Here is a 20,430-nt window from a genome sequence, read left to right as displayed (position 1 = left end):
GCCCTTTCTGTCCAAACGAGTTGTGAAGTATAATAATTTATGAATCACTTAATGTACCGTAGGTAATACAAATGTTTTTGTTTCCTTTCACCAGATGGCATCAGAATACCAACTCGAGAAGTGCCTTGGAAACAACAGGGAAATAGAGTAATACGTTTGTAACATATTTCATTGTGAACAAAAGATTTATTTTTGCAGATCGACAGATTACTTCCATGATTCTGTAACGTGTTTTTGTATCATGTCAAGACAGTTTGCAGATCTATCCTCTGCTCGTCACTATAACTGCCAGTAGAATAAATGCTCACATATGAACAATAACATCATGCTGCCAAAAATGATACTCATGTGTACCGTTTAGTGAGTCAGAAAACTACTGTTTATACTGCTTCATTTAGAAACTTAAAGGAATATTTTGTTGACGCTGGTGTGTTCTAGACTCAAGGCAGAGTCTGCTTTGCAGAACTAGTTGTTGTTATTTGATATCTTCAATGTATATGCAATTAAAAAATGTCTGTATGCTAAAACAAAAAAAAAACAGAAGATTTACATTCATAAGGGGAATGCTAGGGTCACATTCCACCCTTGAAGCCAAAATGAAAGTATTGCATGACAAATTTCCTTGCCTTTTGTCTTTGCAAGACAATGTGTTTCTCAGAAGAGGCCATTATATTTACATTTTAACAAACATTTGTAAGTTAAGACATCTGGAGCAATTGAGTGTTCATTTGTATAGTCATTTATAGGTAATGCCATTCTTTTGGTGTACATTAAATGTATGAAACATTCCAGTTAATGTGCAATATGTAAATATTGTAAATAACAGATCTGAGTAATAAATAATGTGTTTGATATATAAAGATTGGCTTGGTTGTATGTTTGCCCTCCAAAAATGTCTAGTCGCATTTAAAACATTTGTTAAAATGTACAACTATCGCGAATTGACCTGCACTTTTAACAGCTATAGTATACCCAAAGGTGCAAGCTTATTAAAAACAATCTTGCACTATCCCCTCCTTTTCATCATTACTAAAACAGTAATATGGTATTACCACGCATCAGGCTAGTGCACACCAACCCTACACTCGTAGCCCTCTCAGTAGCTTCATCTGCAAATGTGCTCCTCTCCCTTAGCACTCACCACTAACATGTCTGTCCTTCCCTTTAGAACCTTTAAAATTCGTATCTAGTGCCATACCCAGATAATCTATCATTAATCCACTTCGATCACAGTCTCACAAACAACTGCATTATGCCCACCCTCTCGAACAGAATACCTGGTAACACAGGGGTAAAACCTCAGTAAAACAACAGTAAAATTAAAAGTTGACGAACCTGCCAGTATATATTTGAGGAAAAGCCCATATTCGCAAAACCCCAGGTTTCCAGCTGGAATTCACCTACTAAGGGACTGATTGACAATAGCATTTATGTGTAAGGAGTGGAGTGCCACAGGAGTACTGGTATGTGCTCATACAGTGGCACCCGATTACCCAGCTCTCCATCAGTAAAAGTGCAATGAGGGTTCAGTCCTTTCTGTTTGTACTAAAGGTATACAAATGTCCCTGAATATTCTCGTTTTAGGTACTTCAGGGACAATACACAAAGGCATGTGTGTGTATTTGAAAGAGTAATACATGTGTACATTTTACAGACACTTACATGACTTTGTGAATGGGCCTCTCAGGACTTATGGCTACACTTTAACGCTCAAATAATTTTCAAATGATGCTAGGACTACTTGTGGAAAGCTGTGTCTATTGCAGATTCTGAGGATTACTCACATACATAGCCATTTACTCTTGGGGAATATACATTTATACATTTCAAAATGCGTACAGAAATGTCACTCTAAAATGCACTATCACCTTGTTTTTTGTGCTGGTGAAAATATACTTCCTTATGGAGAAATCTTTTTTGCTCTACATCCATCCATTTTGGCAGTATCCCTCCTCTTTTCATGTAAAAGGATTTAGGGCCTGATTACGATTTTGGTGGTCCAAAGACCACCAACTTTCTGTGGCAGTCCAACCGCCAGATTAAGATCCGGGGCGTCGGACCGCCAGGAGACTGCCGCTACTACCGGGATCAGGTATCCCCAAGTTTTGGCAGCAGTGAAAGTCGTTGTCAGCCACGGCGGTGTCGAGTTTTAAATCGCTGTGCTGATCACGACTTTCTTTTCTGCCAGCCTCTTCATGGCAGTGTCCCCGCCATGAAAAGGCTGGCGGAAAGGCAGAGTTGGGGCCACAGGGGAGCCCCTGCACTGCCCACGACCATGTCGTGACCATAAACAAATCGACTCTCGAGGGATCAATTAGCATTTCCTAAGACAATAATACATGAATTATTATTGTACTGTTCATCTGTATTTTTATTTCATTAATTAATTACTCATATGGACTCTGTGTACATGCGTGCAAAAGTGTGCCTCATTGGTCATGCCAAAAAGCTATCATATCACATGCCTATCCTTGCGTGAGGTTATTCACTAGATATAAGGATAATGTGCTGAGGAATGGATACAAGATTTATGTGCAGATGAATGTATGATATATGGTTTGTTGTGTTTATTGAGATAAAATGGGATGGAATAACATGGTTTCTTGGTGGGTATTTTACAGAGGTCGATATGAGTAATTAATGAATGTAATGAAAATACAAATGAACAGCACAATAATAATTGATGTATTATTGTGTTAGGAAATGTTAATCAATTAATCCCTTGAGAGTCAATTTGTTCATGGTCTTGTAATGCCCAAGACTCATAGATCGAATACTGTCCTCAAGAAAGGAATCAATCCATTTAAGTGCACTGTCCTGAGTCCTAGTATCCTTCACACAGTAGATCAATATCTTGTGATCAACTGTGTCGAAGGTTGCAGAGAGATCAATCAATACCAGTGCTGCATCATTAGCCTGATCTTCTTTCAACCTCAATGTAGGAGGCTGGTCTGGCTTATACTGGGTACTTGATGGTACTTACACCTTGTGCCAGGTCCAGGTATCCCTTATTAGTAGATTAGTAGTGTTCTAGCAGCTTAGGGTTGTGAAGGTAGCTATAGCAGAGCAGCTTAGGCTGAACTAGGAGACATGCAAAGCTCCTACTATACCACGTATATCATATAGGTACTATAGAATAAGAAACACAATACTCAGAGTTACTAAAAATAAAGGTACTTTATTTTAGTGACAATGTGCCAAAATATCTCAGAGGATACACTCCCTAAGGAGGTAAGTAAAATACACAAAATATACACACAAACCAAAATCAGGTAAGTAAAACAGTCAGTCAGTGCAAACACTGTAGAATACAATAGGATGCAATAGACCTAGGGGCAACACAAACCATATACTAATAAAGTGGACTGCGAACCACGAATGGACCCCTAGGCTAGTGTAGTGTGTAGAGGATCGCTGGGAGTGTAAGAAAACACTAAGAGTGTCCAAGATACCCCACCCCAAGACCCTAAAAGTAGGTGTAAAGTGTTACTACGTCCCCAGAAACACATTAAACTTGTGATAGGAGATTCTGCAAAGACCACAACAGACTGCAAAGCACTGAGGGCGGATTCCTGGACCTGAGGACCTGCAAAGGAAGGGGACCAAGTCCAAAAGTCGTGAAAGTGTCCGGGGGGCAGGAGCCCACTAAACCCCGATGAAGGTGCAAAATTGCTGCCTCCGGATGGAAGAAGCTGAAGATTCTGCAACAATGAAAGGTGCTAGGAACTTCTTTGTTCAGAAGATGTCCCACGGAGTGCTGGAGTTGTTTCCTTGGAGAAGGACCGCAAACAAGCCTTGCTAGCTGCAAAGGTCACGGTTGAAGAAAAAGGGTGCTGTCTGGGCTCAGGAAGGACCAGGATGTCGCCATTTGGGAGACGAGACAGAGGGGGCCCTCAGCAAAACAGAGACCCCACCCACATAAGGCAGCACCCGCAGAAGTCCTTGAACACGGGTTCAAGAAGACTGAGCATGGCGGTCATCTCAACACCTCAAAAGAGGGTCCACGAAGCCGGAGGTCAACTCAGCGAGTTGAGCAATGCAGGACGGAGTGCTGGGGACCTGGGCTAGGCTGTGCAAGAAGGATTCCTTGCAAAAGAGCAAAGAAGTCCTAGCAGCTGCAGTTCATGCAGTGCAAAAGATTACTGTCTGGAGAGGGGAGGCAAGGACTTAACTCCTCCAAATTTGGACAGTTGGACCACTGGACAGTCTGGGTCACTTTGGTCCACCACCTGTGTTCCAGGGCCCACGCTCATCAGGACGAGAGGGATCCCAGAGTACCAGTGACGCTGAAGGTTGGTGCCTGCTGGAGCAGGGGGAAGATTCAGTTGACCAACAGGAGATTTCTTTGTGGCTTCCAGTGCAGGATGAAGGCAGGCAGCCCACAAAGCATGCACCACCAGGAAACATTTGAGAAAGCCGGCAGGATTAGGCGCGACAATGTTGCTGGTAGTCTTCTTGCTACTCGGTTGCAGTTTTGCAGGTGTCCTGGAATGGTCAGCGGTCGATCCTTGGCAGAAGTCGAAGAGGGAGATGCAGAGGAACTCTGGTGAATTCTTGCAAGTCGTTATCTGAAGAAAAGCCCACAGCAGAGACCCTAAATAGCCCTCAGAGGGGGATTTGCCGCCTAGTGAGGTAAGAACCTATCAGGAGGGGTCTCTGACGTCACCTGCTGGCACGGGCCACTCAGAGGCCTCCATTGTGCCCTCACACCTCTGGATTCAAGATGGCAGAGGTCTCGGACACACTGGAGGAGTTCTGGGCACCACCCCTGGGGTGGTGATGGTCAGGGGAGTGGTCAGTCTCCTTTCCATTGTCCAGTTTCACGCCAGAGCAGGGACTGGGGGTTCCCTGAACCAGTGTAGACTGGCTTATGCGAGGAGGGCACCATCTGTGCCCTTCAAAGAATTTCTAGAGGCAGGGAGAGGCTACTCCTCCCCAGCCCTTAACACCTATTTCCAAAGGGAGACAGTGTAACACCCTCTCTCAGAGGAAATCCTTTGTTCTGCCTTCCTGGGACTGGGCTGCCCAGACCCCAGGAGGGCAGAACCCTGTCTGTGGGGTGGCAGCAGCTGTAGCTGCAGAGAAAATCCCAGTGAGCTGGTCTGGCAGTACCCAAGGTCCATAGTGGAGCCCCAGGGATGCATGGGATTGGCACCCCAATACCAGATTTGGCACTGGGGGACAATTCCATGTTACATGGCCATATTCGGAGTTACCATTGTGAAGCTACATATAGGTATTGACCTATATGTAGTGCACGCGTGTAATGGTTTCCCGCACTCACAAAGTCTGAGGAAATTGCCCTAAACTATGTGGGGGCACCTTTGCTATTGCAAGGGTGCCCTCACACTTAGTAACTTTGCACCTAACCTTCACTAAGTGAAGGTTAGACATGTAGGTGACTTATAAGTTACTTAAGTGCAGTGTAAAATGGCTGTGAAATAACGTGTGCGTTTTTTCACTCAGGCTGCAGTGGCATTCCTGTGTAAGATTTGTCTGAGCTCCCTATGGGTGGCAAAAGAAATGCTGCAGCCCATAGCGATCTCCTGGAACCCCAATACCCTGGTACCATATACTAGGGAATTATAAGGGTGTTTCAGTGTGCCAATTAGAATTGGTGAAAATGGTCACTAGCCTATAGTGACAATTTTAAAGGCAGAGGGAGCATAAGCACTGAGGTTCTGGTTAGCAGAGCCTCTGTAACACAGTTAGTCACTACACAGGTACACACATTCAGGCCACAACCTATGAGCCCTGGGGTCCTGGCTAGCAGGATCCCAGTGAGACAGGCAAAAACAAACTGACATACATGTAAAAATGGGGTAACATGCCAGGCAAGATGGTACTTTCCTACACTCAAGTTATCGATTATAGAGAGCAAAACTGATTCCGTGAAGTATAAAATATAGAAACCTTCCTGAGCAGGAAGGAAGAATTCTGTATTTTAGCAGGAATGGATGTAGGAAATTATTGAAGAAGCATGGATTCTGACAATTGCAAATGCACAAGGATCCTTTGGTGGCAGATCAAATGGAAGTGTTGCAAGTACCTTTGGCAAAATGATACTAGGTTTTCTTTAAATTATTAATAATAATACAAATAAGAAGTATCCAATAGATTGTTTTGGTTAGAAATAAGGATGAAGCAGGATAGACTTACAACATTTTGTTGATGGAGTAAGTTACTTGTCATAAGACTGCTGTGACTTCATATAGGTTTAAGGAACTGTAATATTGTGTTAGAATACCCAATAACCAGGTTATACACAACACAGACTTACAATGTATTCCATAACTTACTGGTCAAAGTGTATTGTTTCTTACTGAGCAAATCACAATATTTAAAATAACTCTTGTTGCTTAATCAGTGTATAGTTAATTCCTGTGATATCGGCAAAAGCCAAAAAAATTGTTATTCAGTCACATTCTATCATCACCACTTGAAAACATAAGAAGAAAATATATCCATCTAAAATCCAGCTATCGGGACAGTTAAATTACACATGTACTAGGTCCTGAATAGCTTATATGCCATAGAAAACTGTTGTCTTTCACCCAGTCTCCTTACACTGGTGTCAAAAGCAGGCATCCTAATTTGAAATAATAAAAGTATATATGAATCTCTTTACATTTTTCCTACCCTACATAATATTGCACACGTATTTCCATCAAACGGACTGCTAACTACATATTTCTCCTTTTTAAGAATATTTAAGTAAAATATGGGCTCCTTATGATGATTTTTTGCTTTGACTTTCAAGGTACAGTTGATATTTCTGGAATGTGAGAACTTTAGTTAGCATTTTATCAGCCTAATGATGCTTACAATTGTCAATGCTTTTGTTAGACCTGACCTGCCTTAGGGTGGTCACCCCTAACGTTTTGCCTGCCTCCCTCCACTTTTGCACTCTGTTTTTTCTGGCTTTTAGACTCTGCACACTTTACCACTGCTAATCAGTAATAAAGTGCATATGCTCCCCCCCTTTAAACATGGTAACTTTGGATCATACCCAATTGGACTATTTAATATACTTATAAGTCCCTAGTAATGTGCACTGTAGGTGCCTAGGGCCTGTAGATTAAATGCTACTAGTGGGCCTGTAGCACTGGTTGTGCCACCCACTCAAGTAGCCCCTTTACCTTCTCCCAGGCCTGCCATTGCAAGGCCTGTGTGTGCAGTTTCACTGCCAATTCGACTTGGCATTTAAAAGTACTTGCCAAGCCTAAAACTCCCCTTTTTCTACACATACGTCACCTCTAATGTGTGCCCTAGGTAACCCCTAGAGCAGGGTGCTGTGTGGGTAAGAGGCAGGACATGTACCTGTGTAGTTTACATGTCCTGGCAGTGTAAAACACCTAAATTCGTTTTTACACTACTGTGAGGCCTGCTCCCTTCATAGGCTAACATTGGGGCTGCCCTCATATATTATTGAAGTGGTAGCTGCTGATCTGAAAGGAACAGGAAGGTCATATTTAGTATGGCCAGAATGGTAATACAAAATCCTGCTGACTGGTGAAGTTGGATTTAATATTACTATTCTAGAAATGCCACTTTTAGAAAGTGAGCATTTCTTTGCACTTAAATCTTTCTGTGCCTTACAATCCACGTCTGGCTGGGTTTAGTTCACAGTTCCTTGTGCATTCACTCAGACACACCCCAAACACAGGGTACTCAGCCTCACTTACATACATCTGCATTTTGAATGGGTCTTTCTGGGCTGGGAGGGTGGAGGGCCTGCTCTGACACAAAGGACTGCCACACCCCCTACTGGGACCCTGGCAGACAGGCTTGAACTGAAAGGGGACCTGGTGCACTTCTAAGCCACTCTTTGAAGTCTCCCCTACTTCAAAGGCACATTTGAGTATACAACAGGGCCTCTGCCCTACCACCTCAGACACTTGCTGGAGAAGAAACCTGAACCAGAACCTGCATCCTGCCAAGAAGAACTGCCTGGCTGCTCAAAGGACTCACCTGACTGCTTTCTACAAAGGACTGCTGCCTTGCTGTTGGCCTGCTGCCTTGCTGAACTCTGGCCTTGCTGCAGAAGTGCTCTCCAAGGGCTTGGATAGAGCCTGCCTCCTGTTTCCTGAAGTCTCAGGACCAAAAAGACTTCCATCTTTCAACTGGACTCCTTGTGCGCCGAAACATTCGGCGCACAGCTGGATCTGTACTATCTCAGTCTTCATTGCAGCATCAAGCCGCATCGGCGGCAGACCCTAGAAGACTGCCAAGTTGAAGGTCTTCTGCCCGCCATATTTAGATGTATTCAGCTGAGCCGAAGACTGCCACAATGGAGTCCTCTTCCTAGCCTTCAGGCAGGCGGATTCCCGCTGCAATATTTAGATTTTACAGTTGGAAATGTGGTGTAATGGAGATGGTTTGCTGATGGAGGTAGGACATCACAAAGTGGGGACCCACCTATCCATTATCATCAGTCCTGGCTGCTTCCCAGGCATGTCGTAATGACAGGTCTTCCCTTTGACTTTGTTTAAACAGTGGTAGGGATGCTAATATTGACTTTTTTTTTTGTGAGTTCTTTGTCATGTGAGAGTCCCTTCTGAAAGCTTCTCTTCCCCTTTCTTTTCTGTCTTTTACTCTATTTGACCCATACGTTTCCTGGAGGAATGAAAGTCTGCGATAAGCGGCCTCGGCCCACCATTCCTCTACTTGGTTGTTTTCTTGTATACTATCCAATAGGAAGCAAAGAGGACCATAGTCACTACCGATAATTGCTTCTTCTTCTACTAGATGCAGAAGAGCTCCCTCTCTCTCTGTCCTTTCCACTCAATTAATACCGTTATTAACGGATATTGTCTCATTTCCCCGTGAATACAACAAATAGAAACCATCTCCTCACTAGTAGATAAAGCAGTTGATAGTAAACTCGCACGAATGACTGACTGACTACAGCCAGAGTCAATGAGAGTCTTGGTTGCCCTTCCATTTATAAGAAGTTCTTGGGTGTATTAAGGTACGGTTTTACCCATAAAGGAGACTCTCTTTCTAGTAAACCCTATTTCCATCGGTTCACACTTATCCATCTTGTGAGGGCAGTTCCGGGCTATGTGCCCCCATTCTGCGCAGTGGAAACACTGTGGTGATTAACAGGATGGTTTCTTCTGGTCCCTTTTCTGTCTTTTCCCTGTGTGTGATATTGGATGGACGACTACTTATTGCTGATCCTTTTCCTGACTGAAATTCCGGAGCTCTCTGACATGCACAAGCCAGTTCTATGGCCATGTTGGTATCAACCTTGGGGTGCTGTTTTATCCAGTTTATGGTTTGTGGGGGTAATGGATCAAGAAACTGTTCCAATAGAATGACCCTAATTATGTCGTCCGTGTCGCTGCTTATGGGAGCGAGCCATTTAGAACCAAATCTTGAACTCTATAGTAAAGTGTTCAGGGGTTTTTCATAGGATTCCACTTTGTTTTCCGACACTTGAGATGACAGAACTCCGTGTCATGTCCCATGTGTTCTAATATGCCCTTTTTTATGTCAGGGTATGGAGTAGTGCCTCCTGGGTTGATATCCTGGCATGCAGCTTGAAGTGTTCCCGTTAAAAGTGGGGCAACATACTGCCCCCACTTGTCTTCTGGCCATGTTGCTGAGGTGGCCACGTGTTCAAAGTTAGTAAAGAAGGTGTCTGGATCTTCTCCATCTTGGAACTTCTGTAGGGCAGAGCTCGAAACATTTTGATGGACGCGACCTGAGGCTATGGTATTGGTAAGCTTACGTAAGGCTGTTTCATGTACCAACTGGTTGTTGGCGATGATTGTGGTTTGGCTTTTCAGCACGTTTTGGAGTGTTTCAAAGTCAGTATGTGCTTCTTCCTGCTGCTTCTCCCATACCAGTTGCAGATGGCGTTGGCCTTCTGCCAACTGGTGGATCACATCTTCCAATGAACGTCTGGCTTCCATTTTATTTGTCTGATATGATTATTCCTCCTTTCTTTCCTATATGTGTGGAGATCCCTCTTCTGACACCATTGTTGTGGGTCCCTTGGGAAGAAAGGGGTTTCTAGTTGAGAAAAATGAGAAGACAAGAACTAATTTTGTGCTATAGACTTTTAGGCTTTCTTTATTCCTCTCTTCTGGAGCTTTCTAGGTGAAAAGCAGCCAACCAAAAACAAAATAAGTGTTTTTTCCTTTTTCTTCTTTTGTAGTTCTTCTCATGCTTGTAGGTCTCTTGTTTCTGTTTCTTTGATCAGAATCTTTTTCTTTTTATTTCCTTTCTTTATTGTTTATTGTTTATTTGTATTTGTATTATAGGTTCCTTTACTCTTTTTGCTGATGTACTGTTTTCCTTTCTTCTAGGTCACTCGTTCCAGTTGCGGGGTGGTGGCATCCCGTGGGAAGAGAAGGATTGGGGAAAATCAGGCAAGTGTTTTGTTTACTGCCATTATTATCACCAAAAAAAGTAAAGGGGAAAGAAGGGTGAGGGTCCAAGGGCCATGCGGGAAAGGGAAAACGTGAGCAACCAAATTAAGCACAGTATCTGTGGAAACGTGCAGGGATCGGTGTGCAATACCTCGTAAAGCCTTCAAGTGCCCGGTTCTCCCTTTCTCCCTTTCTTCACTCCTTTAGTACCCCTCGTCCCTCCTCCCACCTCGCAACGTCCACCAATAACTCTGTGTGCCCGGAATACGGGTACGCACCTGAAGAAGCCACGTCCCTCCGGGGACGTGGCTGGGAGTTTCCGCGTTGCCCGTCAAAGGTGCTGAAACTTCAATACCCTCTTCATCTTGGCAGGTAGGCCTTGGGGTGTTCTCGTCATCGCTCTTCTCAGAGGGTGGTTCCATACGTTCGGGTCCCGCTCCTCTTGCCCTCTCGTCCTTTTCCTCTTCACTCTGTCTCTCTGCTCTGACTGCTTCGGAATTCGCCAGCGTTTCAGTTCCGGTTTCGTTTTGTTTTCTTTGAAAGCAGATATCCGGATCAACCCTTCAGCCACGGGTCCACTCCAAGGTACCCCGAGGTATGTACATAAAGGCCCCGTGGGACTTTCAGATGGTGTGGATGTTGTGACCTTGTTACACACATACATCCATCATGCAGCATGTACATACTAGTAACACTGCACACACACTCAGCACAACCACAACAACCAACACACTCATCTACACAAACGCACGCACACACAAGCACAACTACACACATCATGACAGCACCTGAGTTCTGTTCACTGCAACACAACACAACGTACACAACAACATCCATGCCATATGCAAGTTTCACACATACGTATTGACTCACACACTGAACTCAAGCACAACATGACAGGTACATTTCCTCTTGCAATGTGCACCCATCAGCTCAGTGTGAATGTACCATCATTGTGGTGCCAGCATTAATTTAGCAATGAATACTGATGCCATAATGACAGTTGTGTATGTGTTCGATATGTGTCATGTACCAGTGTGTCCCCACCCATGGCTGGCCCATCCCTGTCCCTGACATATGCATGTCACAATAATTTTAAAAAAGTATGATGATATGTATGTCTGCAGTGGTCCCATGCCCATGTGCAGTGATCCCCCTCCTAATGTACTCAGCCAACCCGAGTTGCCTACCTTTGTGTCCAGCAACGGGGTGGATTGTGTTTTCTACGGGGTCCCATGGCAGCACCAATGGAGGGCACTGTCCAGTTATGCCCAGCCAGACACGGAAATAGAAGCAGGACAAAAGGTGACTTTTCAACCCTTTCCCCTCCAATCCGCTAAGTCAGAAGTGGAGGTATGACCGCCACTTTTTGCTTGGCAGTATGGCACATCCAAATCTGCTCAGCGGTAAGTGTGACTGAAGTCCCGCCATTAGCCAACCTTTCCTATGGTGGCGTATTGGATCCCTTGGCAGAGTCGGTGGGACTCAGGCAAGTTAAAGTCTATGGGACCGCCAACATTTAAATACAGTGGTCGGACCATCATGGTGACTGGCGAGTTTTCAGTGAAAAAAACCAACAGTGGGACTGTTGCTGCCAACATCTAAATCAGGCCCAAAGTCCTAACCAATTAAAATATACTCTCATGAAATGGGATTCCAAATTCAGTCTTACAGTTTATTAAAAATTAAGATCATTAGTCAAAGGCATAAGCTGTAAGAGTACTAACATAAAAGCAGCCTCCAAAGCAAGCCAATATCCAGAACCATGCATAGTTGAACAAGAAGATTGGCATGGTGTCTGCTCGAACCAAGTGCAAAAAACTCTAAGTAAAAAGTGGATGAACATACTAGCATATAGTCTGCTCCCTAAGAAGGAAACAAAAAGTCTGGCACATTTCCAAAACGGAACATTGTATATAGGTTTTTCAGACAATAGAATCACACAAATTCATAGCATGACATTACGTAAACTGTACTAACATGGTGCCTTTACATAGCACCAATTAAATTATTAAACTGGAATCACTATAGACATTGCCTAGTTCCAAAATAGTGTGATTAGTTAACCTAAAACCTGATCTAATCAACAAAAGAAAATAAAAATGCATGAAACATTGCGCAATGAGCTCCTTCTGCATATTCATAACAATGAGCATAACCTTGCATATTATTACTTTTGTTCCATTGGAAAGAAGCTAGCAGACTGTTATTTAACAAATACACAGGTACAGAGCCCATGATTTGCCTCTGATAAAGAACAGAGATTGTCATTTTATATAGCAACATTACAATAGACAGTTCTCCCAGTCAATTGCCCTTCTAAAAGGTTTGAGCAAAGGCCCTTGAATGCTACAAAGACAAAAACATCTTGAACTGGCTTGCAAAGAACACAAATTAATACATGTTATTAATACAGAGACCAAAAAGTAACTTCTATTTTGTTAATTTTCAGAAATGGGAGATACCCACAAGGACACATCAACATGGAGAGGCTCACTCACTTAAAATAAAAGTGCACATTTCTTTCTGCAATCAGGACAGATGTGAACGCAGACCAATAAAGGCCTAGGCCCTCATTACAACATTGGCAGTAAATCCCGCTTACCGCCGTGCAGAAGACCACCAACACACCGCGGCGGTGGCGGAATACCGCTACAGCTATTACAACCCACAGCCCAGAATCTGCCAAAAACCAGACACCCACACAAGTATGCCACACCAAAGGCCAGTGATAAACTGGCGATAACAAAACCTCCACCGTCACGCCAACAGGAACACTCCCATACTATCATAGCCCACAGATCCATGCAGCGGTCTTTCAACCGCGGTATTCCATTGGCAGTACACACCACTTTGTTCAAAATACACACACACTTACAAAACAACCACATTGGACAATTCCAAATACACACACCTGATACACATACACACACCACTCTCACACACTCAATACAATCTAAAACACACACCCACATCACCCACAAACCCCTACGACAACAATTGAGAAAGAAGCCCAGAGAGAGACACCACCAGAAACAACACTAGCATTCACAGGCACACAACACCATCACTCACACAACATCTACGCACCTCAGACAACACACACAAACACATCCCCTCACACATCACAACACACACCACCTCACACATCACCCACACCACACCATGGCACCGCAAAGACACCCCAGGTTCTTTGAGGAGGAGCTCAGGGTCATTGTGGAGGAAATCGTCTGGGTAGAGCCACAGCTATTCAGATCACAGGTGCAGCACACCTCCAAAGCTAGGAAGATGGAGCTATGGCGCAGAATTGTAGACAGGGTTAACGCAGAGGGACAGCATCCAAGAACTAGGGATGACATCAGGAAGAGATGGAACGACCTACGGGGAAGGTGCGTTCCGTGGTCTCAAGACACCAGATTGCAGTACAGAGGACTGGCGGCGGACCCCCACCTCCTCCCCCACAACTAACAACATGGGAGGAGCAGGTCTTGGCAATACTGCATCCTGAGGGCCTCGCAGGAGTAGCAGGAGGAATGGACTCTGGTAAGTCAAATCTTAACTATTACATCCCCCACCCTACTTGCATGCTATCACATACCCCACCCTCACCCTCACCTCCATCACTCCAACACCTCACAAATGTCCCACTATCACAACCCACACATCCCAACACCAAGCCCTACATGCAACACCAAAGCATGGACACCCATCACCAAAGCACGCCCACTACAGATACCCACACAGACCCCAAACCAAATATAACACAAGGTCCTACACAAGAATGCAAGCACTGGAGTACAGGGTCACCCACCCATTGCACACAATGGCACACACAGATGCAATAATCATGCCTTTACACCCCTGTAGGACCCCTCCCCAACGTCACCAGACAGGAGGTTCCAGACATGTCCACTTTTCCCACAGAAGAGGCCCACAGTGATGACATCAGCTCTGTCCAACTGGATCAAGATGATCAGCCCGGCCCATCTGGGACCTCGGGACATTCGGTTCCCCTGACATTGGCAAAAGGCACCACAGAGCCTCCCCCTCAGGAAACACCAGCACAGCACCCACCCAGCGGGCCCATCCCTCTGTTCCCAGGTCACGTCAAGCAGCAGTGTGTCCACCACTACAGGGAACCCAGGCAAACCCACCAACCCAAGACAATCAGGGGCCTGGGGGCAGTGGCAGTGGGCACACGGTTCAGGGGACAGAGGCACAGGAAAACAGGGGAACTGGGAGGACTGCAGTGCGACAGGGGGAGGACAGGCCAAGGGAAACCACTCTCCATGAGGCCCTTTCCAACATCATGGGAGTGTACCATCATTCCCAGGAGACGATGGTAACAGTACTGGCCAAGTTTCAGGAGACCCAGCGGCTGCAGGAGGAACAGTATCTGGGGATCAGGGAGGAACTTAAGTCCATCAACACCACCCTGGTCACCATTGTAGGGGTGCTGAAGGACCTTATGAACACCAGGAGGGACACCGTGGCACAGTAAGGGGCCCCTGACTCTATCCTGGATGATGAACAGCCCACCACCTCCGCCGGCGCTAGTGGACAGGAGGCACCGCCACAGGACCACAACACCAGCACCCCACCTCCTGCAGAAGGAGAACCACCCCGCAGATCCAGGACAAAGACAGAGAACAATGCCAAGACCCCCGCCAGGAAATGAGACCCCCCTGAATGTCATCCTTCTATCCCACTTCGTCATCCTGTCCATCCATCAACTGCCCTAGCTCCACTTCTTATGCCCCTTTGGACAATGCACCTATGAAACAAATACACTGGACTCTGCCAGGGACAATCCTCCACCCTCACCCCAGCTCATTTTACAACCCCCTCCACTATTTTGCACTGAAATAAACACCCTTGAATCACAAAACAAGCTGGAGTCCGTCTGTACTTTCACAAATGTGTATTTGCAATAACTATGGAATATAGCAATGTTGATTGTATTGTCAACATACCAATGTAACACAGCTCTAGTCCATGAGGTAATATAGCAGAGGTCACACAGTGGGACCCACATCTGAGAAATGGGAAGTCAAAGTGACAAGTCAGGGTCCATACACTGGGTGAAAGTGACAGACATATGATAGGTCCAACAATTGTATGAGAGGTGTGAGGCAGTGACATCTTCTTACCTGTGTCTCACTGGAAGTATTGCTGGATAACATTGTTTCTGTTGTCGATATCCTCTTCTTCTGCCTCCTCTTCTTCACTGTCCACAGGCTCCACAGCTGCCACAAGACCTCCTTCTGGACCATCCTCCTGCAGAAAAGGGACCTGTCGTCGCAAAGCCAGGTTATGCAGCATACAGCAGGCCATGATGATCTAGCACACCTTCTTTGGTGAGTAGTAGAGAGAACCACCTGGAGGCACCGGAACCTGGCCTTCAGGAGGCCGAAGGTCCTTTCGATCACTCTCCTAGTTCGCCCATGTGCCTCATTGTAGAGTTCCTCTGCCCTTGTCCTGGGATTTCTCACTGGGGTCAGAAGCCATGGCAGGTTGGGGTAACCAGAGTCACCTGCAAATATCGAGGGACAACTGTTAGACACACACTAACCCTTAGGGACAACCCCAGACAACTATTCACAGGGTGTAGGGTCCTTGTCCTCACCTATTAGCCACACACGGTGCCTCGGGAGTTACCCCATCACATGAGGGATGCTGCTATTCCTCAGAATGTAAGCGTCATGCACTGAGCCAGGAAACTTGGCATTCACATGGGAGATGTACTGGTCGGCCAAATGCATCATCTGCACATTCATTGAATGGTAGCTCCTCCGGTTTGTGTACACCTGTTCACATCTGCGGGTGGGGGGTACCAAGGCCACATGTGTCCCATCAATGGCACCTATGAGTTTGGGGATATGTCCCAGGGCATAGAAGTCACCTTTAACTGTAGGCAAATCCTCCACCTGAGGGAAAACGATGTAGCTGTGCATGTGTTTAAGCAGGGCAGCCAACACTCTGGACAACACGTTTGAGAACATAGGCTGGGACCTCCCTGATGCAATGGCCACTGTTGTTTGAAAAGACTCACTTGCCAGTAAATGGAGTACTGACAGGACTTGCACTAGAGGGGGATTCCTGTGGGATGGCGGATTGCTGACATCAGGTCTGGCTCCAACTGGGCACACAGTTCATGGATTGTTGCACGATCAAGTCTGTAGGTGACTATTAAGTGTCTCTCTTCCATTGTCGACAGGTCCACCAGCGGTCTGCACACCGGAGTATGCCGCCATCTCACCACCTACCCCAGCGGACGTGCCCTATGGAGGAGAACAGCGAGCAGAGAGTCAGCCAACACTGAGGTATTACTAAGGGGATCATTCTAACCCTGGCGATCGGTGATAAAGCGGCGGCCAACCCACCAACAGGCCGGCGGTCCAAAAAATGGAATTCTGACCCTGGCGGGAACCGCCAACACAGCCCGCCACAATAACACTCCGACCGCCATGGCGGGACAGACAAACAGCGCGGCGGTCACCGCCAACAGGCAGGCGGCAGAGAATGTACCGCCCACACTATCATAACTCACCAATCCGCCACCTTTTCCGGGGCGGGAGCCCCGCCGATAAAAACACGGCGGAAACATACTACGAACGGGAAAACGCTCACCAAAACACACTCCACGAGTACGGAGGACAGCATGGAACCCGAATTAAACATCCTACCTGCTCTCGTCTACCTTCTCATCTACCACGAGTACGAACGCCGGCGCAGACGACAACAGTGAGTACTGCACCTACGACACACGGGAGGGAGGAGGAGGAAAGGTTATGGCCACACACATATGCGACCCCCACCCCCCCAAACAATGTACACACCAATGCAGAGCAACAATGCACAGTGACACCCCCCAAACCCCCCTGAAAAATGCAAAGACATAATTAAATTGTGAAGAAAAATTTATATAAAAAATAGGCTCTGATAAATATAGGTCAACTATGCAAAATATCCATACCAAAATAATACTATATACACTGCCATAGAGAACCGAGGCAATTAGTCCTCTACATTAAAATTAAATAGAACAGTCCGTGGGCCACAGTGTAGCGACACAAGGGCAAAGCCCACACAGGAGACCTGAGTCCTTTGGAGAGAACACTGCAGGGGCATCTGATGAAAAAACTACAGGCACCACAGGGGGAAGGGAAGGGGGGGGCACCACAGCCACATGAGTCCACGACGCCAGATCCACGAAGGGGCCACCATGCCCATTGATGTATCCTGTGGAGTGCAAAGCCACAGTCTCTCAAGTCTCTACAGTGGGTGGCTTGCCCACTGTGCCATCCTGGGGAGTGCAAAGCCACAGTCTCACAAGTCTCTACAGTGGGTGGGCTGCCCACTGTGCCATCCTGGGGAGTGCAAAGCCACAGTCTCTCAAGTCTCTACAGTGGGTGGCTTGCCCACTGTGCCATCCTGGGGAGTGCAAAGCCACAGTCTCTCAAGTCTCTACAGTGGGTGGGCTGCCCACTGTGCCATCCTGGGGAGTGCAAAGCCACAGTCTCTCAAGTCTCTACAGTGGGTGGCTTGCCCACTGTGCCATCCTGGGGAGTGCAAAGCCACAGTCTCTCAAGTCTCTACAGTGGGTGGGCTGCCCACTGTGCCATCCTGGGGAGTGCAAAGCCACAGTCTCTCAAGTCTCTACAGTGGGTGGGCTGCCCACTGTGCCATCCTGGGGAGTGCAAAGCCACAGTCTCTCAAGTCTCTACAGTGGGTGGGCTGCCCACTGTGCCATCCTGGGGAGTGCAAAGCCACAGTCTCACAAGTCTCTACAGTGGGTGGGCTGCCCACTGTGCCATCCTGGGGAGTGCAAAGCCACAGTCTCTCAAGTCTCTACAGTGGGTGGCTTGCCCACTGTGCCATCCTGGGGAGTGCAAAGCCACAGTCTCTCAAGTCTCTACAGTGGGTGGGCTGCCCACTGTGCCATCCTGGGGAGTGCAAAGCCACAGTCCATCAGGTGGATGACAGTCTCCACTGGTCAAGGAGGAGGCATGGTGGGCACAGTGAACCATAAACAGTGCTTGACAGGAAGGGCCCAGCGGAGCGGTGCTTGAGACGGCGGTGCCCAGCGGAGCGGTGCTTGAGACGGCGGTGCCCAGCGGAGCGGTGCTTGACAGGAAGGGCCCAGCGGAGCGGTGCTTGAGACGGCGGTGCCCAGCGGAGCGGTGCTTGACAGGAAGGGCCCAGCAGAGCGGTGCTTGAGACGGCGGTGCCCAGCGGAGCGGTGCTTGACAGGAAGGGCCCAGCGGAGCGGTGCTTGAGACGGCGGTGGCCAGCGGAGCGGTGCTTGACAGGAAGGGCCCAGCGGAGCGGTGCTTGAGACTGCGGTGGCCAGCGGAGCGGTGCTTGAGACGGCAGTGCCCAGCGGAGCGGTGCTTGACAGGAAGGGCCCAGCGGAGCGGTGCTTGAGACTGCGGTGGCCAACGGAGCGGTGCTTGAGACGGCGGTGCCCAGCGGAGCGGTGCTTGACAGGAAGGGCCCAGCGGAGCGGTGCTTGAGACTGCGGTGGCCAGCGGAGCGGTGCTTGAGACGGCGGTGCCCAGCAGAGCGGTGCTTGACAGGAAGGGCCCAGCGGAGCGGTGCTTGAGACAGCAGTGGCCAGCGGAGCGGTGCTTGAGACGGCGGGGCCCTGTTCAGCGGTGCTCTTCTGCACGGCGGGGCCCTCTTCAGCGGTGCTCTTCTGCACGGCGGGGCCCTGTTCAGCGGTGCTCTTCTGCACGGCGGGCCCTCTTCAGCGGTGCCTATCTTCACGGCGGGGCCCTGTTCAGCGGTGCTCTTCTGCACGGCGGGCCCTCTTCAGCGGTGCCTATCTTCACGGCGGGGCCCTCTTCAGCGGTGCTCTTCTGCACGGCGGGGCCCTCTTCAGCGGTGCTCTTCTGCACGGCGCGGCCCTCTTCAGCGGTGCTCTTCTGCACGGCGGGGCCCTGTTCAGCAGTGCACATCCATTAGGTCAAGGGAGACAGACCTGGGCTGGACTCCCTGCTCAGTCGCCCTCCGACCGTGATGTTTCTGGACCCTTCGGTGACGGAGTCCTGGGCCCTTTGGTGTCCTCCTTTACAGCTGGGATGTGGCATGTGGGGCCCACCTGCTCCGCGCTCCTGCTGGCTGACTTCTCCACCCTGCTGCCCTTTCGCTCCTTAGATGGGGCTCTCGGGCCCTTGCCTCCTCTAGATGTTGTGGCTGGTGAAGTGGGCGAACTTTGCTCCTTGGGGGCAGCCGTGTCAGTCCTCGCACGGCGGCCCTTTTGTTTCCTGGTCTTCTTGCCGGGGGGGGGCTGGATGTGTCCTTGCTGCTGATTGAGGTGTCACTGCTGGCAAAGGGTGGACTCCAGAACCCATGCACAACAGTGACACTCGAAGCTGGGCTGGTGGTGGCTGAGGTGCTCTTGGGACTCTTTGCAGGTGGAGGGGGTAGGTCATCGGAGGGAAAGAGGTTAAGATTAGCCAGGAAAACTTTTTTAGGGCCAAGGTAAAGGGTAGGAGAAGTGGTGATGGGAGTGGAGGAAGAGGATGTGGTTGTAGGATAGTCAGGTGTGCTGTCATTGGGTGAAGGTGCTGGTGCTGTAGGCTGTCGTGAGGTGGATGTCTGTTGGGTGGGTGTCTGCCTGCGTTTGTGTGTTTTGGAAGAGGGGGTGACAGACACAGTGGGAGAGGACACAGGGGACGTGTAAATGGCAGTGGGGGTGGTGACTGCACGCGTGCGGACTGTACAGGAGGGTGTGGTGGTGATGGAAGCACTGGCTGATGTTGGTGTGCATGCAGGTGTGAGTGGAGACGTCACAGGGAGGGAGGAGGGAGACGAGGAGGAGGGGGACACAGGGGTGGTAGTGACTGTTGGAATGACTGCATCTGGGTGTTGCTTGTGTGAGTGTTTGTGGGATCTGTGGTGCTTGTGTCTGGATGAGCTGCCCTTGGGTGTTGAGGTGTGTGCAGGCTGGTCAGATGGTGTGGATGGGATAGGCTGAGGAACAGGAGACAGAGACAGGGTGGAGGCAGTCAGAAGAGGGAGGCTGGAAACAGGGACAATGGCTGCC

At 48.0% G+C, this 20,430-nt stretch overlaps 1 protein-coding gene across 8 annotated transcripts in view; it reads left to right on the top strand.

The window, feature by feature from the left end:
• Positions 1-854, top strand: part of ALKAL2 (ALK and LTK ligand 2) — a 333,889-nt gene extending 333,035 nt beyond the window's left edge. For 6 of the 8 annotated variants that reach the window (XR_011203861.1, XM_069235848.1, XM_069235847.1 and 3 more), the window contains one exon: positions 95-854. Coding sequence is in view for 4 of the 8 variants with exons in the window: in XM_069235843.1 (XP_069091944.1) it covers positions 95-162 (68 nt within the window). In the remaining 4 variants the exon portion in view is untranslated. The remainder of the gene's footprint in view (positions 1-94) is intronic. The other 2 variants (XR_011203862.1, XR_011203863.1) reach the window with 2 other exon arrangements.
• The last annotated feature ends 19,576 nt before the right edge of the window (positions 855-20,430 follow it).

The sequence above is a fragment of the Pleurodeles waltl genome, chromosome 5 (assembly GCF_031143425.1).
Source record: "Pleurodeles waltl isolate 20211129_DDA chromosome 5, aPleWal1.hap1.20221129, whole genome shotgun sequence".
Lineage (NCBI taxonomy): Eukaryota > Metazoa > Chordata > Amphibia > Caudata > Salamandridae > Pleurodeles > Pleurodeles waltl.
The sequence above is the reverse complement of the archived record's forward strand: the minus strand, read 5'-3'. Positions and strand labels throughout refer to the sequence as shown.